This window comes from Nannobrachium achirus, assembly GCF_963921795.1.
Source record: "Nannobrachium achirus genome assembly, chromosome: 3".
Classification (NCBI taxonomy): Eukaryota; Metazoa; Chordata; class Actinopteri; order Myctophiformes; family Myctophidae; genus Nannobrachium; species Nannobrachium achirus.
The window spans coordinates 57472172-57489170 of NC_137812.1; the positions used below are offsets into that span (position 1 = coordinate 57472172).

The 16999-nt window shown below is 43.2% G+C and overlaps 1 protein-coding gene across 2 annotated transcripts in view; it reads right to left on the minus strand.

Moving 5' to 3' along the window:
• rims1b (regulating synaptic membrane exocytosis 1b) overlaps positions 1–16999 on the minus strand; it is a gene marked incomplete at both ends in the record, with an annotated part of 122629 nt that overhangs the window by 49208 nt on the left and 56422 nt on the right. For both annotated transcript variants that reach the window (XM_080722816.1, XM_080722815.1), the window contains 6 exons: positions 99–222; positions 741–840; positions 2784–2894; positions 3928–3968; positions 12499–13376; positions 15096–15397. In XM_080722816.1, the coding sequence (XP_080578942.1) occupies positions 99–222; positions 741–840; positions 2784–2894; positions 3928–3968; positions 12499–13376; positions 15096–15397 (1556 nt within the window). The remainder of the gene's footprint in view (positions 1–98; positions 223–740; positions 841–2783; positions 2895–3927; positions 3969–12498; positions 13377–15095; positions 15398–16999) is intronic.

A 16999-nucleotide genomic window follows, 5' to 3' on the forward strand; every position in this document is an offset into this window, starting at 1 on the left:
CTTAGTGCTCGTCAGGGTGGGGTCCCCAGTTCAAATATGATTATTTTGGGGGTCGCGGCCTGACAAGGTTGAGAAGCAGTGATTTAGAGTACTCTTACCCTATGGGTCTGGAAACAACAATCTCCACTTGGGGCTCAGCCTTGGACTCCAGAATGATGTTGTACACTTCTTTCTTGGTTGCTCCAGGCAACGACTTCCCATTCCACTGCAGCACCTCGTCACCTGAACACCAAGATGGCCGACATACAGAGGGGCTTGAGTGATTGTGACGCCCGAGGCGTCGCAGAATAACCTCTGTTCACATCACAGCTGTTATTAAATGCCAAAATGGTAGCGTGTAACAGCAGCAATGTCGTAATAGTGGTAAACAAGCTTCCTTTTGAAATGGATTCATCAAAAAAAAAGCAGTGCCTGTGTGAGCGTGAAGCTCGACTGCATGAAAATCTTGTGCTCGTGGCCCACCCATCTGGCCACTTAACTAAACCTTTCAGCGAAGTGGACAGACGGCTGGGCCGCGTGCATTTTCATTTTAACAATCAATCAGTCGACTTGACTTCAATCAATGGCAACAACACAGAATTCCTATTTATCTGTATCACTATGAAAATGCATTTCAAAAATATATATTTGCATTTATACATATTTTTTTACATTAACGTTATACTATCATTTACAATTGCAGTGTTAGTTATTCATCATCACTTAATTCATTCAGGGATCCTCAGACCCATGCTGTGTACCTGCTCGTAAATGTCCCACAACATCTGCCAAGCTTCCTTTCTTGACTTTGGTGATGAAGGCCCCTAATCTTCCTGTCTCTGTCATCTTCCCTCCCACCACCTAGAAATGAAAATAAACAGCCACAGGGTATAAGCACCGCAGATACATTCCTTATGAACGTAGGAAAGTAGAACACAAAGGCCATGTGTACATTAAAACAAGCTCTTTTCCTGGAAAAGTCAAAACAACATATTTTGTGATTGCGTTAAGGCACATAAAGTATGTCATACTCAAGGCCCGGGGGTCAAATCAGGCCCATGAATGAATTATCGTTGGTCCGTGGGATGATATTTGTTTACTATTAGAACTGGCCCTCTGATATATTGCACACACCACCATAATACTACAAGTCCCACAATGCACTGCAAGTGCATTGGCGCATATCGAGGGCCCGCAAGCGCAAGGAAGCATATATGACCTTTTCCGACGACGTAAAGTTAGGTGGTCGGAGACAGTATGGACACCCCTTTAGTCTCCTTAGGTGCTAGAGTAAAGCAAAAACAATACAATACAATACAGTACAATACAATACAATACAATACAATATATATGATAATCCCAGGAAGTTTACAGCAGTTATTTTCATGTCAAACCCAACATGTATACTGTATTAGGCCACGGGGTTAGGGTTACAGATACATTTGTCTGTGTATAATGTATACTGTATTAGGCCACGGGTTAGGGTTACAGATACATTTGTCTGTGTATAATGTATACTGTATTAGGCCACGGGTTAGGGTTACAGATACATTTGTCTGTGTATAATGTATACTGTATTAGGCCACGGGTTAGGGTTACAGATACATTTGTCTGTGTATAATGTATACTGTATTAGGCCACGGGTTAGGGTTACAGATACATTTGTCTGTGTATAATGTATACTGTATTAGGCCACGGGTTAGGGTTACAGATACATTTGTCTGTGTATAATGTATACTGTATTAGGCCACGGGTTAGGGTTACAGATACATTTGTCTGTGTATAATGTATACTGTATTAGGCCACGGGTTAGGGTTACAGATACATTTGTCTGTGTATAATGTATACTGTATTAGGCCACGGGTTAGGGTTACAGATACATTTGTCTGTGTATAATGTATACTGTATTAGGCCACGGGTTAGGGTTACAGATACATTTGTCTGTGTATAATGTATACTGTATTAGGCCACGGGTTAGGGTTACAGATACATTTGTCTGTGTATAATGTATACTGTATTAGGCCACGGGTTAGGGTTACAGATACATTTGTCTGTGTATAATGTATACTGTATTAGGCCACGGGTTAGGGTTACAGATACATTTGTCTGTGTATAATGTATACTGTATTAGGCCACGGGTTAGGGTTACAGATACATTTGTCTGTGTATAATGTATACTGTATTAGGCCACGGGTTAGGGTTACAGATACATTTGTCTGTGTATAATGTATACTGTATTAGGCCACGGGTTAGGGTTACAGATACATTTGTCTGTGTATAATGTATACTGTATTAGGCCACGGGTTAGGGTTACAGATACATTTGTCTGTGTATAATGTATACTGTATTAGGCCACGGGTTAGGGTTACAGATACATTTGTCTGTGTATAATGTATACTGTATTAGGCCACGGGTTAGGGTTACAGATACATTTGTCTGTGTATAATGTATACTGTATTAGGCCACGGGTTAGGGTTACAGATACATTTGTCTGTGTATAATGTATACTGTATTAGGCCACGGGTTAGGGTTACAGATACATTTGTCTGTGTATAATGTATACTGTATTAGGCCACGGGTTAGGGTTACAGATACATTTGTCTGTGTATAATGTATACTGTATTAGGCCACGGGTTAGGGTTACAGATACATTTGTCTGTGTATAATGTATACTGTATTAGGCCACGGGTTAGGGTTACAGATACATTTGTCTGTGTATAATGTATACTGTATTAGGCCACAGGTTAGGGTTACAGATACATTTGTCTGTGTATGGACATGTTGTTGACCGCTGCTCAACTTGCCTTGAGCCCCAGCAGGGAGCCAGCCTCCCGGGGCATAGCAGATCTCTTGCTCAGAGTGATGCGTCCGATTAAATGATCACCTTCCTTGGACGGCTGCCACGTGACTGGATGCTGCAAGAGGGGGGAGGGATAATGTCGTTATTGTTTTTTTGTGAATGGGCTTTTGAACATACCTACTGTAGTGTATATGTCAGGGTTCCCCAATTAGTTTTCCCCAAGGGCCGAACTATATCTAGGGTACCAAGCCGAGGGCCACAACATTGCGGGGGGCGACGGTGGCGTTCCCGCTACTCCAGCGACAGTTCAGATAGCTTCGTTATCGGGTGAAAATCTTGTATGTCCAAAACCGTTCGTTTTGCAATTATCATTTAAAAAATGATTTAAACTAGTGAAAACAGCCGATCTACAAGCACACAACGCCTCGCACCGCGAGGCGTTGTGTGCTTGTAGATCTGCTGTTTTCACTACTTTTGTGCGACGGCCTTGTATGATTTGCGAAAGAACGTACAAATTTGGAGATACAAGATTTCCACACGACAACGATGATATACTAGTGTTGTTGCTGCTCTTATACCACCATTATTATTACTGGGGTTGGTGTGGGCCAGACAGTAGACCCCCGCGGGCCGCAAATGGCCTGCGGGCCGCCTATTGGGGAACCCTGGTATATGTCATATAGGAAAATGCAGTGCAATTACATAGGGTAAAAGTAAAAAAGTATGTCTCTTGCACACCTACAAAGGTGACAGGTGCGTAGGAGAAGACCAAACAGGGGTCACATACGGTAAAAGTAGCAATAAAGTGCTGTCAGAAATATAATAACATTAAACCACACTAAAGAATATTTAACATTTAGGAAGTGATTATTGTTGTTGCTCATGTCATTGTTATTGCTGCTGTTATTGATTCTGCACAAACTATCCCTGATACAAATTCACTTGGGTATACATTGTGCTTTGCATCAAACACTTACACATTACATTTACACTAAGAGAAAAGCTTGGTCAGGCCAAACAAAACAAAGAAATCTGACTCACATTATAATCTGCACTCTCAAACAACGTAATCTTTTATACAAACAATGAATCTGTTATGCATATGATGACGTGCCTGTGTGTGCATGTGTCATTCTTGTGAAACTTACATGCCACACGGTAGGATCTAGTGGATAGCAGTCCCAGTCACCTGAAGAGAGATGTAAACTGAGTCATTACAGATGAGACTTAGAGGTTCAGAGCTTGTAGTCTGTACTACAGTAATAGTCTGATTGGTTAAAGCAGTGGTTCTCAACCTTTTCAGGCCGTGACCCCCAAAATAATCATATTTTAACAGGGGACCCCCCAACCCTGACGAGCACTAAGAGTTGAGGCATTACATTTCGTATATCATGGTTCTATTGTGAAAATAGCCGATCTACATGCTCATGTAGATCGGCTATTTTCACAATTTCTGCTTCTAATATTTGACAATTTATCCAATGTTTAATTTGTCATTTCAGAGATATTAAAGTCCTTAAATTGTCACTTTAGAAATGTGCTATACACTTAAACTTTGTGTTGAATTGTTTATTGTTGCACATTAAGTTCATCATCTGGGGACCTCCCAAAATAATTTGGGGTCCCGACCCACAGGTTGAGAACCAATGGGTTAAAGAATGAAAAACGCACAAGAGCGAGAGACAGGCTGAGAGTGAGACAGAAAGAGACAAAGGGAAAGAATGCATGTAAACTTAGTTCACAGTGTTATTAGTGATCTATTAACGCAATCCAAGTTGGCCTGTCCAACACAGGACAGACGGCTTGAACAGAGATGTTCAGCTCTCATTAACACAACCAAATGGTCTAGGTGAGCAGAAGAGGTGAGTGGACCAACATCAGAGCTGAGCAGCCCTAGATCCTCATGGCCATCGTCCCTCGACTCCCTCCACACACAGGACTCTTTCATTGATACATGCCCGGCCGTTGCAAAGCGTTCAACAGCGAGTTTCTATTGCTCAATAAGGTGGTAAATTACTTGTAAAAGGCATGTCGAGCCGAGATGAGTAAATGCAAACTGTGTCTATACAATAGTAGCATTATTTTAACAATATTACAGATTTGACGTTAAGATTAACCACTTACTTAAAGCCCCTATTCATTATGGTCGTAGATGGTTTCCATCTCTCTCAATCTATCTACCTGTATCTATCTATCTAGCTATCTACCTATCTACCTACCTACCTACCTACCTACCTACCTACCTACCTACCTACCTACCTACCTACCTACCTACCTCCTACCTATCTATCTATCTATCTATCTACCTACCTACCTACCTACCTACCTACCTACCTACCTACCTACCTACCTACCTATCTATCTATCTGTGCAAACTCAAGAAGTGAAAGAGTGAGTGAACTTTCTCCCAAATAGATAAGACATGCATTATATTAGCCTATTAAGCCTATTTCTGCCGCTGTGCAGAACCATTTTTAACCAGGGGGAGAAAAATGTGCACTGAAATGAAAATGTCCTAGGTGGGATGTCTGTTATAGGATTAATTGAATATTTATTCATTTGTATATACCTTGACCTTTGTGCACATTAATGTTTTTATAGATTTTCAATAATCACTAGTTACTCCTGACAATGGCCGGGTTTCCCAAAGCACAGTCGTACCGCGGTGGTACGAGCCCTTCGTAGGACACTCCGGTACGACGACTAAGCAGTTTCCCAAAACGCGCTTGTAAGCGCCTCTCTCAAAACAGGCTACGCATAGGCTGGCCAGAGCTGGCCCCATGTGAACGGAGATGATGCAACTCTGCACCGACTCTCCTCTGTGTCCCGGCCTACAGATTGTTCCCCACAACCAGCTGCGCTCGCAAATGAATTTCAGCTGTTGTGTGATTGTACTCGGCCCATCAAGAAGGAAGTAGAAAACAATGCTGAAAATTAACAAACTTTAATCGATGTTGGTAGGCTAAAGCCTCGAACAGAGTCGGGTCCGCGGTGTAGTTTTATGACTCAAAAAGACTACATCGCACTACACCGCGGACCCGACTCTGATAGCGGCTTTACTGACCACACAAACCCCTTGTTTTAATTTTAAACTCTACTTGCAAGATTTAACAGCTGCACAAAATAGCCTACTTGTTTTAATTTTAAACTATGACTTAACTGTTCGTCTAAATCATCTTAAATATTTATATAAGCTACCATGAGACTTGTAGAGCTTCAGTTTTCAAAGAGGGTCCGGGGACCCCAAGAGGTCCTTGATATGTGGTGATGCACTTAAACGTGAGTCGAACCCGAGGCTTTGACTCGTCAGTCTAACATACAGTCCGCCAAGCCAACAGAGCTGGCAACAGACTTGGCTGTAATTATTATCGGGGCTACATTTAGGAACCAAATGAACCCTCATCATGGGTGTAACTCAGAGAGTGTACAATTAAATGGTCCCATTTGTACATCCACGTAGCAGGCTACATACCCAAGATGAGGGTCCATTTGGTTCCTATAACTTCCTAAGTAAATACAACAGCCCTGCCAAGAAAGTTCAGCGCTCGATTGGCGTGATGGCTTGTGTGTTGGACTGGGTTCTATCTCCGCTTCCGTGATCGCTTTGGGAAACCCGGCCAATATTTGCAACCAAATGCCATCCTGGGGTAGCCTGATTATCAGACTGAAACCTTTGAGACATTTGTGCCAAAATGTAGGCCAGATGTAGGCCAGATGTAGGCACGTTTCAGAGCCTGGACATATTTTGGGACGTCGGACACTTTTGGGAACGCCATATGTTGGAGCTTAGCTCCTTTTCCAGGAGCACCGCTCAAATCACACCTAGTTTGAAGTGAGCGGTGCTATTTAAGAGTTGTTTTCATCAAGCGTCCCACTAGCCAACCACAGAGCATCCTGCGAAGCTTATACATGTTTTTCCCATCGGTTTTTGACCGGACAAAGCCAGATGTTGGAACTATAGCTCCTGTTCAAGGAGCACTGCTCAAAAATAGGAAGCACGCTCACAATGCGTCTCAGTGTGTTGCATTGCGATGCATTGTGAGCTTGTAGTAGATACACTATCAGTTAAACAATTAATATCAATTATTTATCTGGTATTTCGTTTTTATTTATTTTCATTAGAAAGTCGGGCTACTATTGGCTAAACTTTGATTTAAGTTGAATATTTTTCATTTTGCCATGTCTGTTTTATTTATTATTCCGGTTACAGTGCTGGAGGGTAGCCTTCATATATCTTACAATGTGTGAATCCCCTTGTTTATACTGCTATTGCGCCTATAAAACGAGCCTCCTTTTTTATGGAAAAAGAATTCCTTGTATTGATCATTTTTTAATGGGTCACACAGCAGATAAAAAGGTTCATAATCACTGCACTAGAGAAACCATTATGGTGCTACAGTGTGTATACTGTTAGACTAGGTAGTTGGAGAGTAGCCGATCGTTGCTGTCGAGTGGAAACGGTTCCTTTTTTATTGTTAAAAATCACAACCAATGTGAAGTGAGCGGTGGTCGTGCTTGCATAACGTCTTCAGACTAGGATCTGAGTCTAGGATGTACAGGCTATGCTACACACACACGTTTTACTATGGCAAAACGCTGAGGAAAAAGGCTACAGACACACGCACAGCCACTCTATGGAGCGGTTTGCTACACACACACGTTTTGCTATGGCAAAACGCTGAGGAAAAAGGCTACAGACACACGCACAGCCACTCTATGGAGCGGTTTACCACCGCTCAAAAACTATTTAAAATAGTGACAATCTACAAGCTCACAACGCCTCACATTACGTGTCGTGAGTTTGTAGATCTGATATTTTCACCACTTTTGCGCAACACTCATGTATGATGAAGTAGGTCATGGGGTCTTCAACGTTTTCATATGAAGCAGCTAGGGATCCCCCACAACCTTTTCATAGATTCTATATCGTTTCATTGTTCGACAGCACAATCATCAGTGTATTTTGGATTCATGTCAATTTGTGTTTTCAGATATTTAACCACTAGAACTGTCAATACTTAATAAACTAGACCTTTCACTCTGTACTTGGCCTGCTCTTTTTAGCCTCTACACCAAAGCTCTTTGCCGAAAATAGCCGATCTACAAGCTTGTAGAGCTGCTATTTTTGGCTAAAGTTCTCAGAATATGGACGCTAGGGCTCAAGTGGTTAATATATATATATATAAGGAGAAAAAAAAAACGTTCTATCACTCAAAGATTTGGAGGACCCCCTGTAGTAACTCTGAGGACCACCTAGGGGTCCAGGACCCCTATTGAAGACCCCTGAAGTAGGGCATTAATTCAGAAACAAAACATCACACATTGAAACATAGTTTCCGCCCGACAGCAATGCTATGAAACCCTACCGCGATGCAGATTATGAAATAAATCAATCAATAAATGCTTGAGTGGCTGTGATGGTTTTCCTGGTAATCTCTGATCTCAGGCTACATTGAATGCTTCAGAAGAGAATAAATGCTGATGCTGCGGTTAGAACCGCTGAGCGGGCATGTCGACTTTTAGGAGACGAATACACAAGAAGGGGTAGAAATCAAGACGGGTAAATCAAAATCCAAACCGTTCCTCTTACAGATCCATCAAACCCAAAGATGATTTAGATCAGGGGTCTTCAATGTTTTCAGGCCAAGGACCCATTAGTTGAGAGAGAGATGAAGCTGTTGAAGACCCATGATTTAAATGGTTCAGATACAATCAAAATACCAGGTTATTTTTTATATGTACATAAATAGTGTCTTGTTGCTAGTCTCAGGGCCCTATTATGATGCACTTATGCCCACGTCTTATGCGTTAATTAAGTGATACCACCACCATCTTATGCGCAATGAACCCTGACTTAAAAAATCACACCCGTGTGAACAACTGAGCGGTGGTTTACCCACCGCTCAGCACGCCAGCCAGGTGTGTGTGTGTGTGTGTGTGTGTGTGTGTGTGTTGATGCACAGGCCAGGCTAGACTCAACAGCACCTCTCTGGTCACCCAGGGTACTGAGGCTACATACACCAGAGGCTACAGACACACAGACAGTCAGACAAACACACACACACGCACGGATACACACACGGCCACGCTATGGAGACGGTGTGACCACCGCTCAAAAACTTGTGCATAGCGTTTAGACCTGCTCAGACCACATCTTGAGTGCAAAAATAAAATGTTTGGTTGTAAGGACACAGCAGTTTGACTCTGCCATATCTCTGTCAATTCTAAGGCAATTTTTATTGTGAAGGCAAAGTTTCTGAACGGGTTACATCCTGCAAGTCTCCGCGTCTGGAAAATAGTCGATCTGCAAGCTCACAACGTGTCGCGTTTCGTTTCTCGCTGGTCTCAATCTTTACTGTCCTTCATTTCATAAAACCATTTGCTCGCTCTTAAAAAGCTCTGCTTGTGGAATTCAAGCTGGAAGGTACTCAAACTGCCAACCTCCAAATCATATATTATATAACCTAGCATAAAAGTTTAACAGGCTCATTTCAGCAGCTTGATTGCATCGATAAAGCTGTCTGCTGTTCACGTTCACTAAATATGTGAACATGGTGAACATGAACAAGTATGTGGCTTGTACACATACACTTTGCACAACATGAACAAGTGTAAACTAAAAACATTTGTTCCGTTGTGCAGATAGTTCAGAACAATCCCAATCCAAAACATCTACCCATTATCAGTCCTGAATTAAAGTAAAATCTGGATTAATACCGTACATCTCACACAGCTTTTTTATTCCAACCAGTTAGGCTAGTCAATCTAAGGTTTGACCCAAAAGAAATTGCAATAGTAATGGTTCAAGGTTTTTTATGATCCTTAGGGTCATCCAAATAACATATTAAAAGTTGTGAATTATATATTTAGTGGATCAAGGTAAATTTAGGGGGTTCAAGTTTGGGTCCATTCACTTACTATACAGGAAAAAAAGACCCCCAAAGAAATCTTCTTTAAGTAGCATGTGAGGGGTCTAACTAGGGGTTTTTCATGATCCTAAATCCATTGCAAGCATTCGTTTTGCACAAAAAACATTCGTCGGGTTAAAAACGGACACCACAAAACGGAGCTGACCCCAGAAAAGTGATGACTCATCACTATACCATAGTTCTATGGGTCTGTTTTTAGCCCGAAGAATGTTTTTGTGCAAAACAAATGCTTGCAATGGATTCAGAATCATGAAAAACCCCTAGTTAGACCCCTCACATGCTACTTAAAGAAGATTTTTTCTTTGGGGGTCTTTTTTTCCTGTATAGTAAGTGAATGGACCCAAACTTGAACCCCCTGAATTTACCTTGATCCACTAAATATATCATTCACAACTTTTAATATGTTATTTGGATGACCCTAAGGATCATAAAAAACATTGAACCATTACTATTGCAATTTCTTTTGGGTCAGGCCCTTTTTTAGCTTAGATTGACTGGCCTAAGTTCCTTTCCCTCCATCAGGCACCCCGGCTGGCCAGGGGGAGGCATTATAGAGACCAGTATTACTGCATGTTTTTTGTGAGGGTACCTACCCTAGGGGACACGGGGAGAACATTCAAACTCCACACAGAAAGGCCCTTTCGCCATCCCCACCTAGGGTGTGGACGCTGATGATGCGGAGGAGAGAACACGCCCCCAGAGCTCACAGCGTCCACCGGTGGGAATCGAAACCGGGACCTTCTAGCTGTGAGGCATCTCAACAGTAAATCATGCATGTGAAGGAGTTCAATACAAGAGAACAGAACATAGGACACAAAAAAAATAAAAAAATAAAATAATAAATAATAATAATAAAAAAAAAGAACATAGGACACATGGCTTTCTTAACCAGATTTTACCTTATCTTGTGGTCACCAGTGCATCTGTTTGTTTGACTTACATATACAGTAGCAAGCGAGCCACTGACCTAATTCCACAAATCTGCTGGCCTAAATCAAAGGGACTTTCCAAATAAACAAGAGCTGTTCTCAGAGTCAGAGCAACACAGGGTTATTAGCCACAGTCCAAAAGGTGGGTGGATCACACATGGTAGGACGATGATGCAACAATGTCTTTTAGGACACTCTCAATTGAACATTCCAAATGATTACCTATTCCCTAGATTAATATTTCATATTCTCTTCAGTATTCTATGAGGTGACTTAATGTCTATGTTTATAAATGATGTGATTCAAATGTGTCCCTGTGAGCACCTCCTCAAAGTCTGTGCATCTGCTTGGCCATGAAAAGGATACTGATTCTGGACATTTTATATTCCTGGTCATCTCTCTGCACTTGATACCCCATCATTCTATTTCCATTATTGTCACATTTGAGATGTTTCATAATGATTCAAATGTTAAAGTTTAGATGGACACTGTTAACACCCAAGGGGCCAAACTCGTTCAGTAAGGAGGTCACTGTGCCAAAACTCAGTTGTCTCGTCTCTCAACGAGACAAAGGGTTAACTTTGTTACATGCAGGTGCATCCGTCCTGTGTACCCTGTGAGAGACGCTGGTGCATATGTCATATCATGACGTGCACAGAAGCAACATGGTGCGTTTAGGCTGCATTGACTCCCATTCTATGCTGAAACATAAAAACAGCTTTATCTCTGAATAAGGTGCAAATAACGCCAGGGAAGCAGAGATCTGCTTTTTTTCACGGCGACACTTTACCGCGAAGGTCGGCCCTGGTTTGGATTTTAGTTTCGCGAGCGTTTGTAAACAAATGGATTTTCTTCCTCAATCAACGTGCACACGCACGAAGCTTCCGAGGCTCTTCAAAATAAAGCGTAAGTGAACGGCGGCACCAGCAACAGCTAGAAATGTTAGAAACCTTGGCTCCCGTTGTGTTAATGGCTCTCTCACTCTGCTTCTCATTGGTTGGTTATGGACAGTTCAGAAACCTGCCTACCGTTGACATCATCGATGGCGATTCCAAGCTAATAGAAACTACATCCTTTCTCTTCCTGGAAAACTAGCATGCTCAAATAGAATCCATCTAACTATTAATTTAGAGAATGTCTGTCAGACCATCTGCATGCTGACATCACTGATACTACACAGTTTCGCCGCCATGGTAACCATCTGTCTGACGTAATAGTACTGACATCACAGACTGGCCTGGACACGGAACACCATGTATGGGCATAAAGATCTTCCCGACGGGCACTCCAACATGGAACACCATGTATGGGCATAAAGATCTGCCCAACGGGCACTCCAACATTACTTCTGAGACTCCTACATTCAATCAGATACTGTGCATCCCCCCCCCCCCCCCCCCCCCGGGCACAGGACTAATTGTAAATTAATGAGGAATTTCTTTGTTTCTTTGTTTACAGATAATCATTGCAAATATGTTGGATTCATGTTAATCTGAATTTAAAACAAATCTGATTAACACATAAAAAAGGTAACAAGAAACAAGAACATTTTGTGAAACAAATGTCGATGGACAATGATAAAACGAAAGAATACGAATTTAAAAAATAATCTAAAAATAAAATCTAAACAAAAGTCTGGCGGCCCTCCCTGTACTCATTCTGAGAAACCCCTAAACAAGGGCCAAGAGGTCCCGCGTCGCCTTCTTCAACGCTTATCCTCACATTTTGAGTAAATTCTAAGTAATTGCGAAAACATACCTGGCAATGAAAACGATTCCGATTCTGAATTGTGATTCTGATGCAAGGCAGCAGAATATTAGTTTAGTTTAGCTGGTAGAGCAGGCACAGCTGTGAGACTGACCTTTCTCACTGACGCTCTCCATGTCCACGTCCTCACAGCTGGTGTACTCGGGTGTGGAGCCGCCCTCCTCCTCTGAGCTGCTGATGGACATCTGCCTCTTGTTGACGCCGCGCTTGCTCTTGTAGGCCCGCGGCGGGGGCGGCCGCAAGGAGTCCGACTGGTCCGAGCTCTGAGAGTCCTTCCGCAGCAGCAGGTCGTCTCCCCCCTTGTCCCTTGGTGTCCGGCCTTTATTGGGCTCTAGGCGGCCCTTGTTTGTGCCCCTGTCCAGGGGCACCTGTTCCCCAGGGTGTGGGCCCGCTCTCGGGGCACTCCCTCCACCCCCCACGGTCCTATCCACAGAGTAGGCCCGGTGGTTGTCCAAGATGGCCTTTCGGTCTCCCTCCCCGCCTCCGCCTCTCCTGGCCAGGCGGTTTTCAAGCACCTCCCCTGAGTTACCTCCTCCGTCTCCGGGCCCCAGCCCGACCTCGTTGATCGCCATGTCGCTGTGGCGACGTTCGTGGCGGACCTTCGACACCTTGGCGTGCATGCGCATCTCCTGCTCCTCCTTCTGAGGCTTGACTGGGTAGCGGGCCAGGTTGGGGTCGCTACGGTAACGGTTCTGGAACTCCTCCTCGCGGCGCTGGCGCTCCCTCTGCTCTCGTTCCCGCTCCTCGTCCTCTGGGCGTCGCCGGCGCAAGACCTCGTCTCCGTCCTCGTAGTCCTGAGAGTGGATCTTCTCCAGCCTCCGGCCGTCTCCGCCCCTCCTCTCTCCTCGTTCTCCCAGGCCTGGGCGCTCCTCCAGGGACGAATGGCATGGCAGCTTCCCTGCGGGCCTCCGGCCACCACCACGGCCTACACTGATCTTACCGTTCTGCTCATGTAAAGACACAGGCCTTTTCCTGCAAAAGAAGAGGAGTTGTGAAAATGTCCAACAAGCAGTAGAAAAATCCAAAACATTTTCTTAAAATTGTATTAAGAATACAGTGACCAACAAATGAACGGAGACTGAGTGAATCTATCCATTGATTTGTCTGTTACTGTATTCTTAATGTTTGAATTCAATGTCCTACATATTGCTGAGTACATTTTATCTTAGTAGATCAGGATTTAAATATGAAACAGTCCAAGGTGAATTATGATGAATTATGACTCCTAAACAGGAATTGAATCAAAGACCTCTCAAGACCAAAAGCTGTTACGTAGCTTCTGCACATCATATACGGTACATTTTGTCACACAGCTATCAGTTATTCTCCACAGAGGTGTACAAGAAACACCTGCAGCCAATAGGCTTCACAGCAAAAAATCTGTCTCTATCCCACAATATAGGTGTATTCTTGTCTAAAGCTGAAATGCAGTACATTATCATGACAGAAGTTGACAATGTTTGAACCCAAATGAGAAATATTAGACAAATAGGAGAGTAAAATGTCAGAGGTGTGAATTATAATTAACTACTGTATCATTCCAATTTAAGCAAGCCTTTCAGAGCCATGTGGCCCATAGGGCATGAGAGTCTTGATCCAAGCCTTGATGCTGAGTGCCAGGCAGAGAGGCATATTGGGTCCCATTTTTATAGTCTTTGGTGTGACCCGGCCGGGGATCGAACCCCGGCCTCCCAATCTCAGGGCTGACACTCTAATCACAAATCCACTGAGCTGCTTGTCATTCCAATTTACAATGTATGATTTAGGCACGTGGCAAAATGCTCCAGTGTGACTTACAAGAGCAAGATATGAGTAAATGGTATGAAACACACGTCAGGGTAAATGGTCATGTCAGAGCTATTGAGAGAGAGCGTTACGACGCTATAGACTTCCGTTGTGAAAGGACTGGAGGAATTTCTTTTAAATATTTATCGTTTATTGCCAAAACCAACTTACAGTTGATTTGGAATTTGTTTTTGTGTGCTGAGGGATAACAACAAGAACATGAAGAAGTAACGCTTGCCATTTTAAAAACAAGTACCCCAGCCCTTTAACTCAAGTACAAACTTGACTGAGCAACTTTCACTTGTAGTTGAGTAATATTTGACCAGGAGTACAGTATATAGGCCGATTTCTCAGAGCAACCGTAACAAGCAGCACCCATGTGTCTGTGCGGCTGTGCGGCTCTGGAAAAAGGTTTACACCAGGGTTCCCCAATTAGTTTTCCCCAAGGGCCGAATTATGTCTAGGGTACCAAGCCGAGGGCCACAACATTGCAGGGGGCGACGGTGGCATTCCTGCTACTCCAGCGACAGTTCAGATATCGTCGTTGTCGGGTGAAAATCTTGTATGTCCAAAACCGTTCGTTTTGAATTTATAATTTTTAAAATTATTTAAACTAGTGAAACCGCTAGGCGTTGTGTGCTTGTATATCTGCTGTTTTCACTACTTTTGTGCGACGACCTTGTATGATTTGCGAAAGAACGTACAAATTTGGAGATACGAGATTTCCACATGACAACGATGATATACTAGTGTTGTTGCTGCTCTTATACCACCATTATTACTGGGGTTGGTGTGGGCCAGACAGTAGCCCCCTACGGGCCGCAAATGGCCCGCGGGCCGCCTATTGGGGAACCCTGTAGTCTACAGTATACTACCATCACTGATGTGCGCATGGTGAGGCCTTACTTGTCTCGGGGTGGTTCACTCCGGGAGCGTGAGGAAGGCATGTTATCAGCACCTTTAGCAGCAGTGACACTAGCAGGCGGGTGGGTTCCGTCTGGTGGCCCTGTGTTGGCGTTGGCACTGGACGGAGGGGCCTGGGACCTAGAGCGGAGGAGCCTCCTGTCCCGGGCGGCGTCACCGCCCCCGGTCGGGTCGTTCAAGGCGGCACCCAGGCTCGCAGGCCGCACCCCTTGCCCCGAAAACCATTCTCCTGATTTGGTGAGGATCTCTTGTTGCTTACGGCACAGGTTGCATACCCACATTACCTGTCGGAATTGAGGGGAGAAAAGGGTTAGGCGAACTATATGTTTCTTAGGAAAGAAACATAGCGTTGTTGTCGGGTGAAAACCTTGTACCGGTATGTCCAAAACCATTTGTTTTTTTATATCATTTAAAAAAACGAACTAAACTAGTGAAAACAGCCGATCTACAAGCACACAACGCCTCGCACTGCGAGGCGTTGTGTGCTTGTAGGTCTGCTGTTTTCACTACTTTTGTGCGACGGCCTTGCCTGATGAAACAGGGCTTTACTTTGCGAAAAAAACATACAAATTTGAAACTTGGAGATACGAGGTTTCTGCCCGACAGCGACGATAGATAACAATAGTCATAGTAGTGGTTAGGCATGCCTGTGTTTAAACATTTTTGACAAACTTGTCAAACTGCTCACATTGATACTGAGAAGCCTTTTTGTTATTGTATTGTATGTACAGGCCAATTAACAGTTACATGTACAGTAGGTACATCTCTTCAATAAAGTCCCCCCCTCACTTTAATGTAGTACTGGAAATATCCAGGTGTGTAAGAAGTACTCAGACTTTTAAAGTAAAAGGCCTGTATTAAAAATGTACTTGAGTAAAAGTACACAAAAGTGTTGGCATCCAAATATACTTCAAGTACACGTTGTGAGCTTGTAGATCAGCTGTTGAATAACCGAACCATAACATAAGGCTTAAGTGGTTAATGTTAGTGGTATGCGTAATCTACAGTAGTAACTAAAGCTGTCAAATAATTCTGATGGAGTAAAAGTACAAAGTATAAAATGTAAAAAAGAAAATACTCAAGAAAAGTGAAAGTACCTAAAAATTATACTTAAGTACTGTACTTTGAGTAAATGTACTCAGTTACTTTACACCAGGGGTCTTCAACGTTTTCAGGCCAAGGACCCATTAGTTGAGAGAAAGATGAAGCAGGGACCCCCACAACCTTTTCATAGATTCCATATAGTTACATTTTTTGACAGCACGATCATCAGTGTATTTTGGATTCATGTCATGTTGGATTCAGATATTTAACCACTTCAGCATCAATACTTAATAAATGGACTTTTCATTCTGTCTGCTCTTTTTTCCCCTCTACACCAAATCTCTTTGACAAAAATAGCCGATGTAGAAGCTACAAGATCTTGTAGATCTGCTATGTTTGGCAAAAGTTCTCAGGATATGGACACTAGAGTTCAAGTAGTTAATATAAAACAAGGAAAAAATGTTCTATCACTCAGTTTTGGAGGACCCCCTGTAGTAACTCTGAGGACCCCCCTAGAGGGGTCCTGGACCCCCTGTTGAAGACCCCTGCTTTACACCACTGTGACAGGGCTTCCAAAAATAGCATGTTCTCCTCCTGCAGCCCCCTCCCTCCCATTCAGGTTCCAGCTAATCAAATATTGAAGAGCACTTATGGAGGCACTCTTTTAGGTCCATTAACTATGAACAGACCTGGATTATAGTAGCACAGACAGACCCATAAGTCCATTTGGTTCCATTTGTACTCTCGTCAAAATAACACTAGGGATATTGCTGTCAACACTGTTATTCAAACCAACATAACCTGCGGGAAAGGTTATATGTTTTGAACCTATTTATGGACTG